Source organism: Thalassophryne amazonica, chromosome 7, assembly GCF_902500255.1.
Source record: "Thalassophryne amazonica chromosome 7, fThaAma1.1, whole genome shotgun sequence".
NCBI lineage: Eukaryota > Metazoa > Chordata > Actinopteri > Batrachoidiformes > Batrachoididae > Thalassophryne > Thalassophryne amazonica.
This window is the reverse complement of record NC_047109.1, coordinates 63713923-63731607: the sequence shown is the minus strand read 5'-3', so window position 1 is coordinate 63731607 and position 17685 is coordinate 63713923. Positions and strand designations below refer to the sequence as shown.

At 42.3% G+C, this 17685-nt stretch overlaps 1 protein-coding gene across 1 annotated transcript in view; it reads left to right on the top strand.

Moving 5' to 3' along the window:
- dgkb (diacylglycerol kinase, beta) overlaps positions 1-17685 on the top strand; it is a 290604-nt gene that overhangs the window by 205856 nt on the left and 67063 nt on the right. Inside the window, exon 20 of the mRNA XM_034174329.1 lies at positions 2836-2900. Coding sequence (XP_034030220.1) covers positions 2836-2900 — 65 coding nt within the window. The remainder of the gene's footprint in view (positions 1-2835; positions 2901-17685) is intronic.

Below are 17685 nucleotides of genomic sequence, written 5' to 3'. Positions count from 1 at the left end.
ATCAAGAAGTTACTGTGATGCTTCAAAACATGCCCCAGTTTGATATTTGGGTAAAACAGGAAGGAACGGCAGTCTGTGGAATAAGGATATAAGTAACTGCACGTTTGACACAAAGTCCTTCCAGTGGTACCCAAGGATCCTCCAAAGACACCTGGTACCAAAGACAGTCAGTCATCACCTTAGGTCACTGGTTAGCTTCCAAGTCTCACAACTATACAGTAAGACAGGGAGCACCAGGATCCTAAAGACTAGGACCTTCATTCTCCTGCAAAGATATCAGCATTGCCAAACACCTCTGTCCCATGACCTCAAGAGTCTGTAGGCTTTTCCCAGGCATCTGTCAATCTCACATTGTGCCCATGATTAAGTACCTAAGTCCATTCTCTTTGTGTGCCCTGCACCCTTTGTTTTTGCTCAGATTTCAAAATGTTTAAATAGCCTAAGGTAGTTGGATGTGGCCCAAATCCACATATGCAATGCATTATACACCATGCACCAACAAGACAGGGCCCTTTGTGAAATTTGCTCCACTTGAAAGATTCTCATGGATTCTGTTAATAAACCTTTTGCAGATTCACACTTTAATACCACATAACAATCTGACCTGACTGAGATGTTGCTAATATACTGCTGAAGAACCTCTGTCAGTTACACCACATTCACATATGTAACATGAACTGTATCAGCTTAACACCCAGCACTCCTGTGTGGCTGCACTGTTTGCCCCAGGTCACAGGCACCAAGAGGGAGAGACAGAGAAGAAGTGGAGGAAAGGCTGAGAGAAAGGTTGAGCATGACATGCACAGACAGAAAGGGAGAGAGAGGGAGTGGGGGTGGGGGGTGGGGACGTTGAGGTGGAGAAACGGAGGGAGAAAACTGCTCAGTTGCTGGGGTGTCGGCAGCATCCTGTAGGTTAGTTGGGAGCTGTGATTACTCACAACGTGTGTTTAATTAATTAGCCCGTGTGGAGACAGCGTGCACTTCATCAGGGTTTCTGTCAATATCACTCCATCCCTGGCTCAACTTTGCCACCACCTTCTGTATACAGCTCTGTTCATTTTTCACAAATATGCAAAAGGGATACACATAGCAGTGTTGGTGTCATATCACTTAGGTTTGAAAAATGTTAAGTTGAATTTTAATTCAAAAAGAAAGTTTAATTCTGTGCTTCATAGCTATACACTTGAAAGATTTGAATAGGACTCTTGCACCAGTTGGTTACAATTCAGCACTTTATTACAAATCAGTGCACCTTTACTCCTCCCTCACCTCAGCATGCATGCATCACAAGCCCAAAGCCTAAGGTGAAGAAACTGTTCCTATGTGTGGATGTTTTGGTGTACAGTGTCCTGCAGCACCGTCCTGTCGGGCAGACGTTCAAAGAGGTTATGACCAGGGTGTGATGGGTCTGCAGTGATGCTTCTGGCCCATTTCTTCACCCTGCATTTGTAGTCCAGAGTGGAGGGCATCTTAGCACCAGTGATCCCCTCAGCCGACCTGATTGTTCTTGTTCTGTTTGGTTGCTGAACCACACCAGACAATGATGGATATGCATAGAACAGATTGGATTGTTGCTGTGTAGAAATGGACCTGCAGCTCCTGGGGTAGATTGGACATCCTGAGCTGCCTCAGGAAGTACATCCTCTGCTGGGCCTTCTTTATGAGTGTGTGTTTGTGTGTGTGTTTGCTGTCCACTTCAAGACCTGGGAGATGGTGTATTCCAGAAGCCTGAATATTTTCACCATGGACCAGAGGTGGGAGTAAGTCACCATCAAGTCATTCTGAAGTCATGAATCAACAAGTCCCAAATCAAGTCTCAAGACATAATGACCACTATGTGTTTGACAGCTGACTTGAGACGACTTGGGGCTTGCAGATTGATGCCTTGACAGTGACTTACTCCCACCTCTGCCATGGACACGTGGTTCTTGTTTGAATAGAGGAGCTCACCATCTGAGATTTAACAAGCAATTGTGGGTCAATCCTCATCATTTTGAGCCAATGTCCTTTATTCAGCTTTTTGAACATTCATTCTATCCCAGCAGTCATAGGGCACAATAACGCCAGTCCATTGCAGGGCCATATAAAGACAGACAAAGATGTTCACCCCCGCATGCACAACTAAAGTCAATTTAAAGTTTCCATTTCACCTAACCTGCATGTCTCTGGAACTGGGAGGAAGAACATGCAAACTCCACACAGAAAAGACCCAATGGGAAGCGATCCCACAACCTTCTTGTTGTAAGTGCTAGGGCTAAGTCACTGTCCTGCCCACTTTTTGAACATGTGATCGAATATTCCAGCGCAATGATTGTGGTTAAACATATTAATAATGTTTGTCTCTTAATTAGAAAACAATCACCAAAGTCAGCAACTCATAATGGCACATCATACTCTCACAATAAAGAGCTACACCTTGTTTTGATGTTCATATATTTTATTCTGAAGCACTTTTGTCATAGCTTTACATTTTGCTTGCTGCCTGCAGCATTGAAACAGAAAACAGCAGAGTTCTCTGTAACAGCTTACACCTGTTATTTCACTTTGAAATGTACTTTATGAAATTTTGAACAAGTGCAATATAAGAATTAATCATTTTCACTTGAACATTGTGAAAAATTTATCATTTAATTTTTTTGTATACTCTTCAGTGTGTAAAGGCAAACATTGGAAATGAGGGATTAAAAGCAAAAAAAGGCAAAAACTGTTTCAAGTTTCACTCATATTTTATGATTTGCTTTTACATCATGCGCAAATGCTTGTTCTACAATGTTGTTTTCATCACTATCTGGATTTATACTTAATTTTCAATGTTTGATTTCATCTGTATTTCAGGATGCCTCGATTGCACATCGCTTCCACATTATGAGAGAGAAACACCCTGAGAAATTTAACAGCAGGTATGTCTTTGTGGCCATTTTGACCCATAAAATTATATTAGAAACCAACTAACCCACAATAATCTATCTATCTATCTATCTATCTATCTATCTATCTATCTATCTATCTATCTATCTATCTATCTATCTATCTATCTATCTATCTATCTATCTATCTATCTATCTATCTATCTATCTATCTATCTATCTATCTATCTATCTATCTATTAGGTATAACTTCAACAGCTCATTACATCAAGTATTTTATCAGCTAATTGCCTAGCACAAATTCTGTACATTTAGAAATTGTCAAGAAGAACAGCTTAATCATCAGAATGGGCAATGAATATGATTTAAGTTTAAATATTATGTGGTTGTCTTCCCACAGGTTGAAGTAATTAATCCTTTAGTCAGCCAGTAATCCTTTTACTTGTGTCTGCTTGATGCCGCAATGCTATGTGCCTGGCACGCTCCAGTTTAAAGGAAAGGATAGGGGCTATTCTGTTAGTTTAGTGCCGCATTTTGACTACTAAACACCCAAGAATAAGTACAACCCTCCTGTTGCACACAGCGCTGGCATGGCACCAATATTTTTTTCCTCTTAATTAGCAAAGTATTCTTGGACACGCCCCAATGGGCTTCTGCTCTCAGTTCAAGTCTGTTGAACATCCACTGTTAAAATAGGGGAGAGAGAGAGAGAGAGAGAGAGAGCGGACAATGTGTATATTTCCTAAGTAAATCCAAGTATCTCAGAGGACTAAAATTACACAAAGTGTCAAATGAGAGGGAGCAAATGTTTTTATGTTATAGAGTCTTCAATAATCTGTTACTACCCTTAGCATGGGTTAATTGTTAATTATTGGTTATTGATTTTTTTTAAAGGAAGCCAAAAATCCAAGTGTGACCATTATAAACAGTTCTGGCTTATCTGTTTTGCAGCACAGTGTGACAAATGTGCAGGGTTCATATTTCGCATTTGTGATTACCTTGAGGATATGCATTCACCTTTTGGAGATGAACAAATGTGGCATCGATGTTTCCATCAATATTTAACATCTACAATACGTCTCCACTAGTGCCAGGGAGTAATTGCAGGCATAATTGAATTTGCTTGGCTAGTTTGACATGGTGGATCAGTCAGCCTGATGACACACAGCCTCCTAATAATCCCATTTGTACTCATTATCATATTTTAGACTGGTACAACATTTAGTCAACTATGTTTCTGCTGCTTGTTTCCCACACATGCAGATATGTCAGTGAAGTGCTCTAACGGGAAGTGAAAGGACTTTTAAAGATGCAGCCGCCTTGCACATAATGGTTGCTGATGGTTAAGAGGGATATGCTGCCACGTTTAAGGGTATCAAAGAATACGTAAATGTAGCAGCCACAATGAAATCAGATTAGATTTTCAACACGTTTGTTTGTTGTTTTACATTAAAATTCTTTTTTTATAATCTTTATTCTTCCTGTTAACCCATTCATTTCTTCTCACTCAAACATTATTCTCACTCATACTGACCGCATCTTTGTTGTTTTACACCATTTTAAGCATTTGAGAAAAATGATTTAGATATTTTAAGAAAAGTATTCCGTCTTTTATTTGAATTTTATTAATAATTCAGGAAGGGGGATTGGTTTTGGATCTCTCTATCATATGCTATACTTGCCATTTCAATAATGCATGATTATAGTTTTTCAAGGTAGCATGGATTTGGTAGAATTTGTCCAAGGGGCTCATGTCCAGTATAGGTATATTGCTACTTATCAAGAAGTAATTTTCCTGCAGCTTGAAGCTTTTTCAAATCTGAAATTCAGAACTGCAGCAACAGAAGGTAAGTGCAATGTGTATTGGGGGAAAAAAATGTCACTACTGTGATATTTCTAATGAGAATGGTTTTTATTGAGAATGTTTGAGAATGAAACAAATTGCATATTATTATTATTATTATTATTATTATTATTATTATTGTTGTTGTTGTTGTTGTTGTTGTTATTGTTATAAATGATGATGTTGCATTAATAGTAATATAACAGATGTCATAAGGTGCTTTTCAACTTCATACTTCAAATAAGTGCAACATTTAAAAGATATCTAAAAATAACACATATAGCAGAGCAGGTTTGTATGTTGTTCAATGTTCTTTTGAACAATATTTGTTAAGACAGTTTAACTTGGAAATGAATTGTTGCCTTAAAAATGCAAAAGTTAACTCAACTTGAAGAATGCCATTGTTTGTACCCAGAAATGAAAGTTGATGTAGTCTGTTTTCTTTATCTCATAGTGTATATAGTTTAGTTGGAAGACCTATGTGTGGTGCATAACTGTTTGATTGTTTCTGCAATTCACAACAGTTTAAAGACATTCTCTCAAATTCTAAAGCAAATATTTTTTTTCAAGCTTCCATCACTAAGTCTCCCCTTTCTTTTTTTTAAATGAATAATTTATAAATCCAAGTTCAATCAACAAGTACATGTCAAATAGTCAACACAATGCATTAGTGTAACTTTAACTTTCTAAAATTTGTATTGAGTTGAAAATCCAAACATTGTCAGCGCTCTTTCAGTCAAGGAGAAGACGTGAGTGGACATAATTAAATGGGGGCTGTCATGTTTTACAGGGATACTGTATATTTCATTGATAGTTCATTTGTAAAAGTGGGAGCTTTCATCAAATTTCTGAATATCAAATGTGTGGGTATCAATGGGATACCTTTGGTCATGCTCTAAATAAACTCACACCACATTTTTCTAAATGTTAACATGGCATAGTGTCTTTCAGTGCAATTTTGGCACTGTTATGATCTCTCTCTCTATATATACGAGGTCTGTTAGAAAAGTATCGGACCTTTTTATTTTTTGCAAATACCTGATGGATTTGAATCATGTGTGCTTGCATGAGCAAACCTTGAAACTTCGTGCGCATGCATAAACGTTTTCACGCCTGTCGATTGCATCATTTTCTGGTAAGCAGCCTTTGTGTGGGACGTGTGTCGTGTGCTCGGCGGATTTTCATTTCAAGGAAAAAGACGGAACGACTGGAGCAGCGCCGCATCAAATTTTGCCAGAAACTGGGCGACAGCCAGGTGGAAACCATTCGGATGATTTAGACGGCTTTCAGTGACTTTTCAGTCGTGTGACTATCCGAGAAATTGTGGAAGAGGTGGGCATGTAACAACATGTCCTGTGAGACTTCAACACGGAGGCGCTTTTGCTCCGCCATCAGCAGCAGCATGAATTTCGCTGCAACTCTTTTCATGGCCAAATCTTCTGTCACAGTGGAATGTGCTGAAAAAGTGCTGATGTCCACCTCTTCCGCAATTTCTCGGATAGTCACACGACGGTCCCACATCACCACAGCGTTCACTTTGGAAATGATCTGGTCATTTCAGCATGTTGATGGCCGACCGGAGCGTGGCTCGCTCTCCACCGTTGTGCGGACGTCTTTAAACTGGTTGTATTGCTCCTTAATCTGTGTGATGCCCATAGGATTGTCACCGAAAGCCGTCTGAATCATCCGAATGGTTTCCACCTGGCTGTCGCCCAGTTTCTGGCAAAATTTGATGCCGCGCTGCTCCAGTCGTTCCGTCTTTCTCCTTGCAATGAAAATCCGCAGAGCGCACAACACGTTCTCACACAAAGGCTGCTTACCAGAAAATGATGCAATTGACAGGCGTGAAAAAGTTCACGCATGCGCACGAAGGTTCAAGATTTGCTCATGCAAGCACACGTGATTCAAATCCATCAGGTTTTTGCAAAAATAAAAAGGTCCGATACTTTTGTAACAGACCTCGTATATATATATTGCAAACTGGTGATATTATCACATTTTTCAGGTAGTATTTACAAACTGCAGAACATGTAATGCAAAGCTTTGCTGGTGAATAAACGTCCCTGTTTGTAGTTCAGTAAAGTTTTCAAAAAATGATGTATGTTTGGTCCTGAACACTTCAATGTTAAGCAACTCGGGCGCCTTTGTCAGTGAGGAAATGTTCCTGTCCTTGCCTTTACATGTCTGTGATCTGCAGAATCAATAGAAGTCCTGATTGCAGCACTTTAGAGGCTGAGTGAGGAGTCGGAGTGTCTGGGTTTGAGATTGCTCTTGAGCAAGGCCACAATCCTACCTTAAATGACATTTGGGGCCTGTGGCTACTTAAAACAAGACAAGTGATTCTTGTATCTTTATTTTTATTGAGTAACACTTAAATGCTTGACAAATTCAAACAATCCAGTAATTTGTTTAAAAGAAAGTACACCTCGGTACACATATAAAAATAAAGCTTTATGTTTTCTCTGCTTTATTGGCCCAAATCATCACATGGTTTATCTGCTTTAGCTTGTGACACTTTGAGGGGTTCTTAACCATCAACTAGAGAACTACTGTTAGATTCCCTGATGTGATCGTCTTTATTATCACTTAACTGATTTGAAGTAAGTCCCATCCAGGTCTTGAGGCCTGGTGGTGCCGGTCTTAATACTCGGATTTTGTAGCATGAAGTGGATGAGAGTCTATAACTCCCCTTGGGACTAGACGCCCCTCAATCACAAACTACTTCCCCATCTAAGGCGGGTACTGATTTACAGCTGGGTGAACTGGGACAATACAGATCAAGTGTTTCGTCCAAGAACACAGCATAACTGGCAACCAACTCACATCTACATATTGTGAGCCCAGCTTCTTATCCCACTGAGCTTCCTGCTAACTGATATGTCAAGCTAACAATTTGCATTTTTTTTTTTATTCCTGACCAATAATGTCAACCAGAAAACTACACCTATTGCCATAATAACTACCAGCAGAATAACACATCGAGATTGTTGACAGGGTTTAAAAATGCTTGTTTTTGGTTCAGTTTTCAGTTACGATTTTTTTGTTACATTTCAAATGTGTTTTGGTTGGAATTTGGTTTTCAGATCAAAATCTGATTCAATAATGGCTCATGCTGTATGACTGCTGGGATAGGCTCCAGCACCCCCACCCCCTTCCACGACACTTAATTGGAGTAAGCAGGTATAGAAAATGAATGAATGAATGATTAATTTTTTTTTATCTGAAGCAGCCAGAATACATTTTGGCAGTGGTTTGACCTTCAAAAACTAAATATTTAATCAGCTTTAATTAGAAACAAATAACTACATGCAGCTTTTTGTTCATGATGAATTGAAGCAGTTTTGTTGATGAAATCCGGGGTCATGCACACGCTTGTTCTCTCTCTCTCTCTCTCTCTCTCTCTCTCTCTCTCTCGCTCTCTCTCTCTCTCTCTCTCTCGCTCTCTCTCTCTCTCTCTCTCTCGCAATGAATCTCTCTCTTTCTATCCATCTTCTGTATTTGCACCTTGGGGTGATTACCAGGGTGAAGGTGTGAAGATTTGACACTCGGCAGATAGATTCATTTACTGCCACTGCCGGACCTGGAGGTGATAATGAGGTTGAGGATTAAAAGCAGACAATCAGTCGGCCCGTGACGAGTACTACACTTCCACCTCCTCACCCACATCACGATGACTGCAGGACTCCTGGGTTCAAATATTCCCTTTATTTGTTGTTCTTTTTTTTCTTTGTTTTTTTTTTTTTTGCTACTGATCTCCATAAAATTACATACTAATATGTCATTCTGAGGCAAAGAGATGAAAACAATGAGTAACAGAGTGGACTGGAAGGAGCGTTTAAATTTAATAACATTGCAGTGTTGTGCAGTTTTATTCATTTCTGCCTTTTGGTAGATATGAACCAAAGTATCTTATAGAATTAGTCATACAAGATTTTACTGAGTATATGCCGCTGCACATTGCAGCACAAAACACAAATGGGACAAAACGGTGCATGGTGCAGACATCTCACTGCTGATTTTCAGCTGATGCAATTGTCATTTTCATGCCCACCACTCATATTAAATAAAGAAAAAGTATATGATACGATACAATACAATACAATACGATACACTTTATTGTCCCCAACGGGAAATTTGTCTTGGACTTCAAGTGCTCTGCATACATTTCTGTCTCAAAAATCAATAAACACAACAACGAAACAGTACACTGCTTGCATGCCTATGAAGACGTCATCAGCATATTGCACATTTCCCCACACAGCATAATTAAACAGATAATAACCAGATTAAAACAGATAATAAGTTAAAGTACACACCTTACTTGTACACATGCACATACACACAGAGACACTATATACGAGGGTAGGCTGAAAAGTTCTAAGGCTCACTATGATGCAGTTAATGCATTAACTGTATATATATATATATATATATATATATATATATATATATATATATATATATATAGATAGATAGATAGATAGATAGATAGATATAGATATACTGTATATGTGCGTGTGTATAGATATAGATATATATATATACTGTATATGTGTGTGTGTGTGTATACATACACCCACACATATACACACAGGCATACAAATATGTATTCCCAATCCCTTAACGCTGCTCCCATTACTTAAGCTCATCTGTGAGCTCATGGCTGTAGTTGTCTTAAAATGAGATGTGGTCAAACTCATTGCAGCTGCATTACTATCATGGGGCAGGAGAAAGAGATTATGCCAGAGACCAATCAAACTTGATCAAACTTCAAGCGCAGAGATTTTCTGCTGTTTATACAGCACAATACAGTGGTCCCCCTCATTAGTGGCCCCTCTCAGAAGAGGCCACGTCTCATATACAGGCACATTTCTGCTGCAACAGCTGCCTTTCTATTGATTTCACCTCTCAAGAGAGGCCACCCCTCAAACGCGGCCAGCAGCCCTCTCAATACGATGAAAATCCCCTTAACAGCGGCCATTCCATGGAAATTCCCAATGGGGTTTTCTCACAGAAGTATCATCAAAACTCTCCCACGAATGTGATCTTGCGAGATTACTCTAGTAAACAAAAGGACCAAGAAAAATAGCTCCTGGTGGTAAAACGTCCGCATTTCGGAAAAGAAAATCTTTAACGTTCAAAGAAAAGGTGAAAGTAATTTGTTTGAATGAGAAAGAAGAAGTTTCCCGAAAGTTAGCCATTGATTTCAGTGTGTCCTCTGCATCCACTCATCATCAGGGGGGCTGAAGTGAAAAGGGTGGACAGCTACAAGTTCCTTGGACTTCACTTGACATCAAATCTGAGCTGGACTGTCAACAATGCCACCACAGTTAAAAAGACCCAGAAACAGCTGTACTTCTTCAGACTGGTCATGAAGGCCGGGCTGAGCTCCATCCCCTCAAACAAGCCTATAGAGGACTGGCAGAGAGCATCCTCAGTACCGGCATAATGGTCTGGTACGGCAACATCACCTAGGCAAGGAGAAAGGCCCTCCAGAGGGTGGTAAAGACTGCAGAAAGGATTATTAGAATTGAGCTACCATCCATGGACACAATATACACAAAATGCTTCAAGAGAAAGGCCACAACATCAGCAGGGACACATGTCACCCAGCTCACCTTCTTCTCAGACACAGACACACAGCACACAATCTGAGAAGAAGCAGAGTAGACAAATATGGCTCACAGAACACACTTCTATAACAACCTCTTTCCTGCCACAGTGAGACTGATGACAAGCACAAAATAAGGACCCAATAACATAGACAGACTGAAAGACAAATTAATAAAGTGTCTAATGACAGACATTTAGCATGTAAGGGTGTGTTTATTCAAATTTGCAATTCATGGGCACTTCTAAAATATTAAAAATAATAATAAAATATAAAAATGGTTATTTGTGCAAACTTTAGTGTTTTTTTTTTTTTTTTTGGAGGGGGCGCTCGGAGGGTGCCTCACCCTGGGAGTAATTCAGTGTAGAACTGTCACTGTCCACATTTATAGTAGGCCCTGCTGGCTCTCTAATGACCTTCCTTGTAGTCTGCTGTATAGTCCTAATATTATCCTTCCTGTAGAACTCCATGTTCACAGATTAGATGGCAGCACCAGCAGGGTGAAGGCCATTCGGCGTCAGCAAGCCACAGCGACCCCAAAAAGAGGGCTGGTTATCAATCAAACTAAAACCTTGCTGCCTGCAAAAACTGCACCAGTCAGCTGTTCAGTGAGGTCAGTCTGCTAAATGCCTTCATCATTTGGGGAGGGGACCAGAGATTATTAATTGATGCAGACATATCTTTCTGGCAAGGTCACAAGTCCTTTTTATGGCCATTTTTTATGACCTCTGGTTGTCGCATCCTAATGTCATTGGTGCTGACATGAGTAACAATGTGGTTATAACTGGTGTCAAGTTCTGTCATCTGTCTGTCCTTTTGCATTATCAGCACCCTAAGGTGAGAGGCAATGTCGGGTGCTCTGGTGCCAGGAATACATTTAACGTTGGCTGGCATCTGTTTTCTTACTTTGCGAGTGAAAGTCCCCTATCAATAACACACTGTGTTTTGGCCTGGACGTTGGGTTAGAAGTTACTTGTGGGCATGGCGGGCTATCACCAGTCATGTCTAAAGCTGACAAATGGTTTGCAGTTGGTAACGTTGACTGTGAGCCAGGTACCACAACCAGACACCAAGACCTATGGATTTTTTTCTGCCTAACAAGAGTCCAAAAGCCATCGCCTTTTGCCAGTGGAGGTAATCTCGTGGAAACAGGCATGCTAGATGCCCAGACATTAAGCTCATCTGGAGTGCCCACGATACAGTATCTAACTCCATGGAACTAAAGAGCTGCTTAAAAGTTAGCACAATTTAATAACTAGTGAGAAGGTAATCACTTCTCAGATTCACACAGGAGTAAAATAATGAACTGTTTACACTCTGTTTGGCTTTACTTCCTGTACACTGGTTTCTTGGCTCACATGTTTCTCTGCTTATGCAGTACTTATGTGTTGCTCCCTCATCAGATGCCTGCTCTCTTGTGTTGTTTCTCCATGGTTGCTACTGAGTTACTGACCCATTGTACCATTTTCTTTTTCCTGAGCTTAGCCTGCCAATTCCAGATTTGGTTGCATGGTAATAATTTTGTTTTGAACTTCTGCCTATGTTTTTGGATGACACTTCTACTGCTCCCCTCAAGGACACGGTTGTGTGCTGAACTGATTTCCTGTGTACTTGACAGGCGCCTGTTAAAGTTACCAATCTTCCCATCTGCCACTTCATCACATATAGTGTCATCTGTTGCTATTGTATGCATTCACAAAGCTTGCAACTACTTGACTGTAATAAAGTAACCTTTTGTGGCATTAGCCATGAAGATAGACCAGTGCATGCTTGGAGTCCCACTGCAGCTTATTCCATCTTACCCGCCAAGCTGTCCTCTCCAGAGGAGATCAGGTGATCATATATGTCTCCAGAAGAACTCCAGCAATGCATAAAAATGGGCCTTTGTATGTACTGTAGGCTGTAGGCCAGTACAATGCAGGATTTTCATGCGTTAGTGCCTGGTACCTTTTGAGCTCCTGTAAGAGCCTCTCCTTGCAAATGCCCTGGATGGCCAGCTGCTTGTTTTCATTACACATCAGACTGCTCTTCTCCAGGTTATTATGCCAGGTAAACATTCTGAATTTTTACATTTTCGTGTAATCAGTTCTCTTACTGGGCAGCACAGTGGCTTAGATGTTAGCACTGTTACCTCACAGCAAGAAGGTCATGGGGTCGATTACCAACTATGGCCTTTCTGTGTGGAGTTTGCATGGTCTCTCTGTGTTTGCATGGGTTCCCTCCAGGTGCTCCAGCTTCCTCACACATCTGTTGTTCCTCCCAAATCCAAAGACAGCAGATGGCCCTGCGACTGATTGGTGTCCTGTCCAGGGTGTACTCTGCCTCACGCCCTATGACTGCTGGGATAGGCTCCACCCCCCATGACCCTAAATTGGAGTAAGCACTTGAAGATGAGCGAGTGAGTTCTCCTGCCAATCCATTAATTCTTTGTTACCCATGGGTTTGGGTTCATGGCCCACATGGAGAATGTTTTACTGGCACTATTTGTAATTAGTCAAGTAGATGCACCTCTGTCTGTATAAAATAAGATTCTCTATGTTAACCACAGCAGCCGGCATTTGCACAGAGTACCTGTACTTACTTGGAGGTGTTTAGCAAGAGCAGGGTGATCTTACAAAACTTGATCAGTGTATTACGTATCATTTAGTTTTCATGTTTTTGTGTTTGTATATATTTAGTAGTGATTGGGCTTGTGGGGTTTGTTGGAGATTTTGTTATTGTAAAATTTTGCTGTTTTGTTCTTGCTTGGGTTTTGTGTTATGAATTTTTCGTGTCTGGTGTTGGGCGTTTCCCTCCTGTCCTCCCTCCTGCTTCCCACGCCCTGTTCCAGATCTTTCCTCCATACTTGTCATGCATTTCCTCCTAATCAGTCCCTCTTTATTAGTTGCACCTTTTCCCTCACTGGGTTGCAAGATTGTTGTGCCTTGTGTTTCTTTCAAGCGTTTTTCTTGTGAGTGTCTAGTCCTGTTTTTGCCTACCCCTGTTTTTGACCTGCTTGCCTGTTTTTTAGACCCTGTTCTCTGCCTAATGCTTCAGAGACTTTTCTTGTAATGACCAACCTTTTTTTGTGTACCAAGCACTTCTTGAACTTTCATTAAACCCTGTCAAACTTAGGTCTGTATCCTGCAATTGTGTCTTTCGACTTCGCACCACTGAATTTTACAGAACAATCTCACCAGACATCGATGCAGCAGATTCAGATCCATCTCGTTTGGTGCTGTGCACTCAAGGCTCACAGCTGGCACAGAAGACAAGCTGGGTACTCTCTGCACTGGTTTCAGCGAGCTGTCCTGATGCCAAAACTTATTGATGACCTCTGTGGGCTCTCAGGTAGGGCAGCTCCTGAACCATCTGGACACTCAACCACACCTGGCACCTCAAGCCTAAGCAACCAGTAGTCCACATCCGGGTACATCAGCGAAGATGCCACCGTATGTCATGAACTCTGTTTTTTTGCAAACAGCTCTCCCAACCGGACCGCTTTTCTGTGGTGTCAGGTGACATCAAACCGTTCTTCATGCGGTGTGAAATACATTTCGAGTTAATGTCATCAACATTTCCATCCGACAGGGCAAAGATAGCAATTTCTCATTTGACTGGGTGGCCAGCGCAACAGAGCCACCACCGAGTGGAGCCGTCGGTCTGAGTCTTGTCAGTCACTCCACCACCTCTTCACATCTGCACCGCTGCAGGTATTCCAACACACCTCTCCCAGCAGAGAAGCGACAAGGTACCTTATGAGGGTCAGGCAGGGCAGGCAGCGGGTAGCAGACTCCACCAGTGACTTCCGCATCCTTGGTGCCAAAAGTGAATAGAACATATTGGCCTTAATGGAAGTGTTCTTTCAAGGGCTTACTGACGAACTGAAAGATCAGCTGATCACCGTGGAGCTGCAGGGGGATCTGGATGCACTCATTGCACTTGCGATCAAGATCGATAGATGGCAGATGGATCGATGGCAGGATGGAGTTTGTAATCGTGATCATTGTTCTGAATTCTCCAGCAGCAAGTCCGACACCTCAGACCAGGCTTGGGCTGACAGATCCCATTACACCGTGTCCTGGGACGCAGACAAGGAACCAAGGACAGCTGGGGCACACCCAGCTTTCAGCAGAGGAGCGCTGTCACTGTCAACTGGAGGGACGCTGTTTCTACTGTGGTCAACATGGACATCTGATTTCAGGTTGCCAGGTCAGGGGTGCTCCTTCCCAAAATAAGCCAGCCTTCTGGGTCAGATAAAATTTGCTTTTTGAAACTCCTGCTCAGAATGCAGTCCAGGCTAGAATCACATCTGCTGTTTCATCTGCCTTTGTTTTGGTGTTTAGTGACTGGTTTTGATGCTAATCTGGTCAATAGTTCTCTTGTCAGGAAGCTGCACCTTAGGCTGCGCCATCTTTCACACCCCCTGGAGGTAAAGGTGATGGATGGCAGCCTACTGGGAAAATAACCCACCGAATGCAGTCAGTACAATCAATGATTTCTGAGGAGCATACAAAGACCATTAGTTTTCACATTTTTGATAACATGACTCACGTGGCTATTTTGAGGCACCCCTGGTTAAAGCGGCACAGCACAAATTTTGACTGGGCCAATGACTGGATTATTTAATGGGATCCTAGCTGTGTTAACACATGCATGGTTTGGGGTAAGGATTTGTCAGGGTCCTCCAACCTAGATCTCTCCGGGGCCCCGCCATGTTACCATGATCTGGCTCTAGTTTTCAGCACCCCACCACAGGTTATGACTGTGGTGGGGTGGTAACATCGACCTACAACCCAGCGCTACTCCCTCTAGGGGAACATTATATTCCTTGTCTACTCCTGAAAGAGAAACAATGGAGGAGTACATTAAAGAGTCCCTAGCAGCGGGATTCATTCGCCCCTCATCTTTACCGGTAGGTGTGGAGGTTTTTCGTTGAGAAGAACGATAAGTCGCTGTGTCCCTGTATAGATTACAGGGGGCTTAATGAAATAACTGTGAAAAATAGATACCCCTCCATTTATTGTCTATTGCATTTGAACTCTTACAGGGGGCTAGGGTCTTCACTAAATTACACTTCCGCAATGCATACCATTTGGTCTGAGTAAGGGAGGGGGATGAATGGAAAACAGCCTTTAACACTCCCACACAAGTGTGAGGAGGCCTTTCAGGAGCCAAAGAGATGTTTTACATCATCCCTTGTGCTTCTCCCTGACCCTGGTTGGCAGTTTGTAGTCGAAGTAGATGCCTCGGATATCAACATGAGGGCCGTATTATCTCAAGTTGGTCCTTCTCATGGTAAATTGCACCCCTGTGCATTTCTATCAAGGAAGTTATCTCCTGTCAAATGTAATTATGACATAGGTAACTGCGAACTGCTGGCCATTAGGGTGGCTTTGGAGGAATGGCATCACTGACTAGAGGGGGCACAGTTGCCTTTTATTGTATGGACAAATCACAAGAACCTGGAGCATTAAAGGCTTAATACTAGACAAGCCCCTTGGTCAATCTTTCTCAGCTGTTTCAATTTTGTTTTGTCCTACCAACCGGGCTCCATGAATGGTAAACTAGATTCACTGTCACGCAAATTTGATCCCAAAGATTACTGTACTAAAACCCAAACAATTCTTCCCACATTATGTTTCATTTCTGCTCTTACCTGGGACATAGAGAATAAGGTTAGAGCGGCCTCTGAAGGGGAGCTTGTGCCTCCAGAGGGTGCAGCAGATAAACTCCTGGTCCTGGCTTCTCTTAAAGATGAGGTCATCCGGTGAGCTTATAACAGTCTTTTAGCCTGCCATCCTAGCATTAAAAAGACCACGTCAGTGGTCCTTCAGCGGCTCTAGTGGCTACACATGAGTCAGGATGTTTCAGAATACGTCCATGCTTGCCAGGTGCACGCTACCCACAAGTCATCCAAGCAGTGACCTTCAGGCAAATTGCTCCCATTACCAATCCCCAAGCAACCATGGTCGCACATCTTGGTAGACTTTGTAGCTGGCCTTCTGGTGTTGCAGGGGTTTATGGTGATTATATCTGTAGTGAATAGATTTTTTAAAATGTGCCATTTTGTTCCACTACCTAGGCTGCCCTTGGCAATGGAAATGGCCAAGGCACTTCTGACGAATGTATTTAAGTTACACACATTTCCTCAGGACGTCATTTCATACCGAGGATCAAACTTGTCTCCCACTTCTGGGCAGAATTCTGCAAGCTTGTGGGTGCTACCACCAGCCTCACATCATGTTATAACCCTCAAGCCAACAGTCAGGTCAAACGTATCAATCAAGAGTGGGAAAAAGGGCTTCACATTTTGCCATCTCAAAATCTGGCCTCATGGGCCACACAGCTTCACTGGATTGAACTGACACATAATAGTTTACCTACCTCATCTCCCGTATTCTCTGCATTCCACGCTGAACATGGATTTCAAACTTCTCTGTTTACACCCACAGACTCGGACTCACCTGTCCCATCCACCCTGGCTCTGATTCACTGGTGTAGGAGGATCTGGGAAGGAGCCCATTGTGTCCTTCAGAAGACACAGCAGGGGATTGCAGCAGACTGCAATCATACTCCTGTCCCATCATACGCTCCAGGACAAAGAATGTGGCTGTCAACACGGGACCTGCCACTCCGAAGATCAGTCCGCAAGCTCGCTCCCAGGTTCGTTGGTCCCTTCCCTGTCTCCAAGGTGATCAACCCAGTGGCGGTTCATCTCCAGCTGCCCAGAGCCCACCTGTCTTTCCACGTGAGTCAAGTCAAGCCTGTGAAGACCAGCCCACTTTGTCCTCCGGCCAAGCCCCCTCTGCCCACCTGGTTCATGGATGGCGGCCCTGTCTTCTCTGCCGTTTTATGTCTTCTCATTAGCGGGGCCGGGGGTGCAGTATCAGAAGAACTGGGAGGGATATGGTCCATAGGAATGTTGCTGGGTGCTGTCCCGGTTTATTTTGGATCCTGCTCTGATTCAGGACTTTCACGCCTTGCACCTCGGCTCCTTGGCCATCGGGGATCGGCCTTGGACGGAGGGGTGATGTCATGATTGGGCATGTGGGGTTTGTTGGGGTTTTTGTTTTTATAGTATTTTTCAATTGTTGTTTTGTTCTTGCTTGGGTTTTGTGTTAGAGATTTTTCTTAGCTTGGTGTTAGACGTTTCCCTCTTGTATTTCCTCTTAATCACTCCCTCTTTATTGGTTGCACATTTTCCCCCGTCAGGTTGTGAGATTGTTGTTCCTTGTGCATCTTTTGAGCATTTTACTTCTTAGTGCCCATTCCTGTTTTTGCCTACCCCTGTTTTGACCTGCCTGTCTGTTTTTTGGACCTCGTTCTCTTCCTAATGCTTTGAATACTTTTTGCTTATAATAGCCAGTCTTATTGTGTACCAA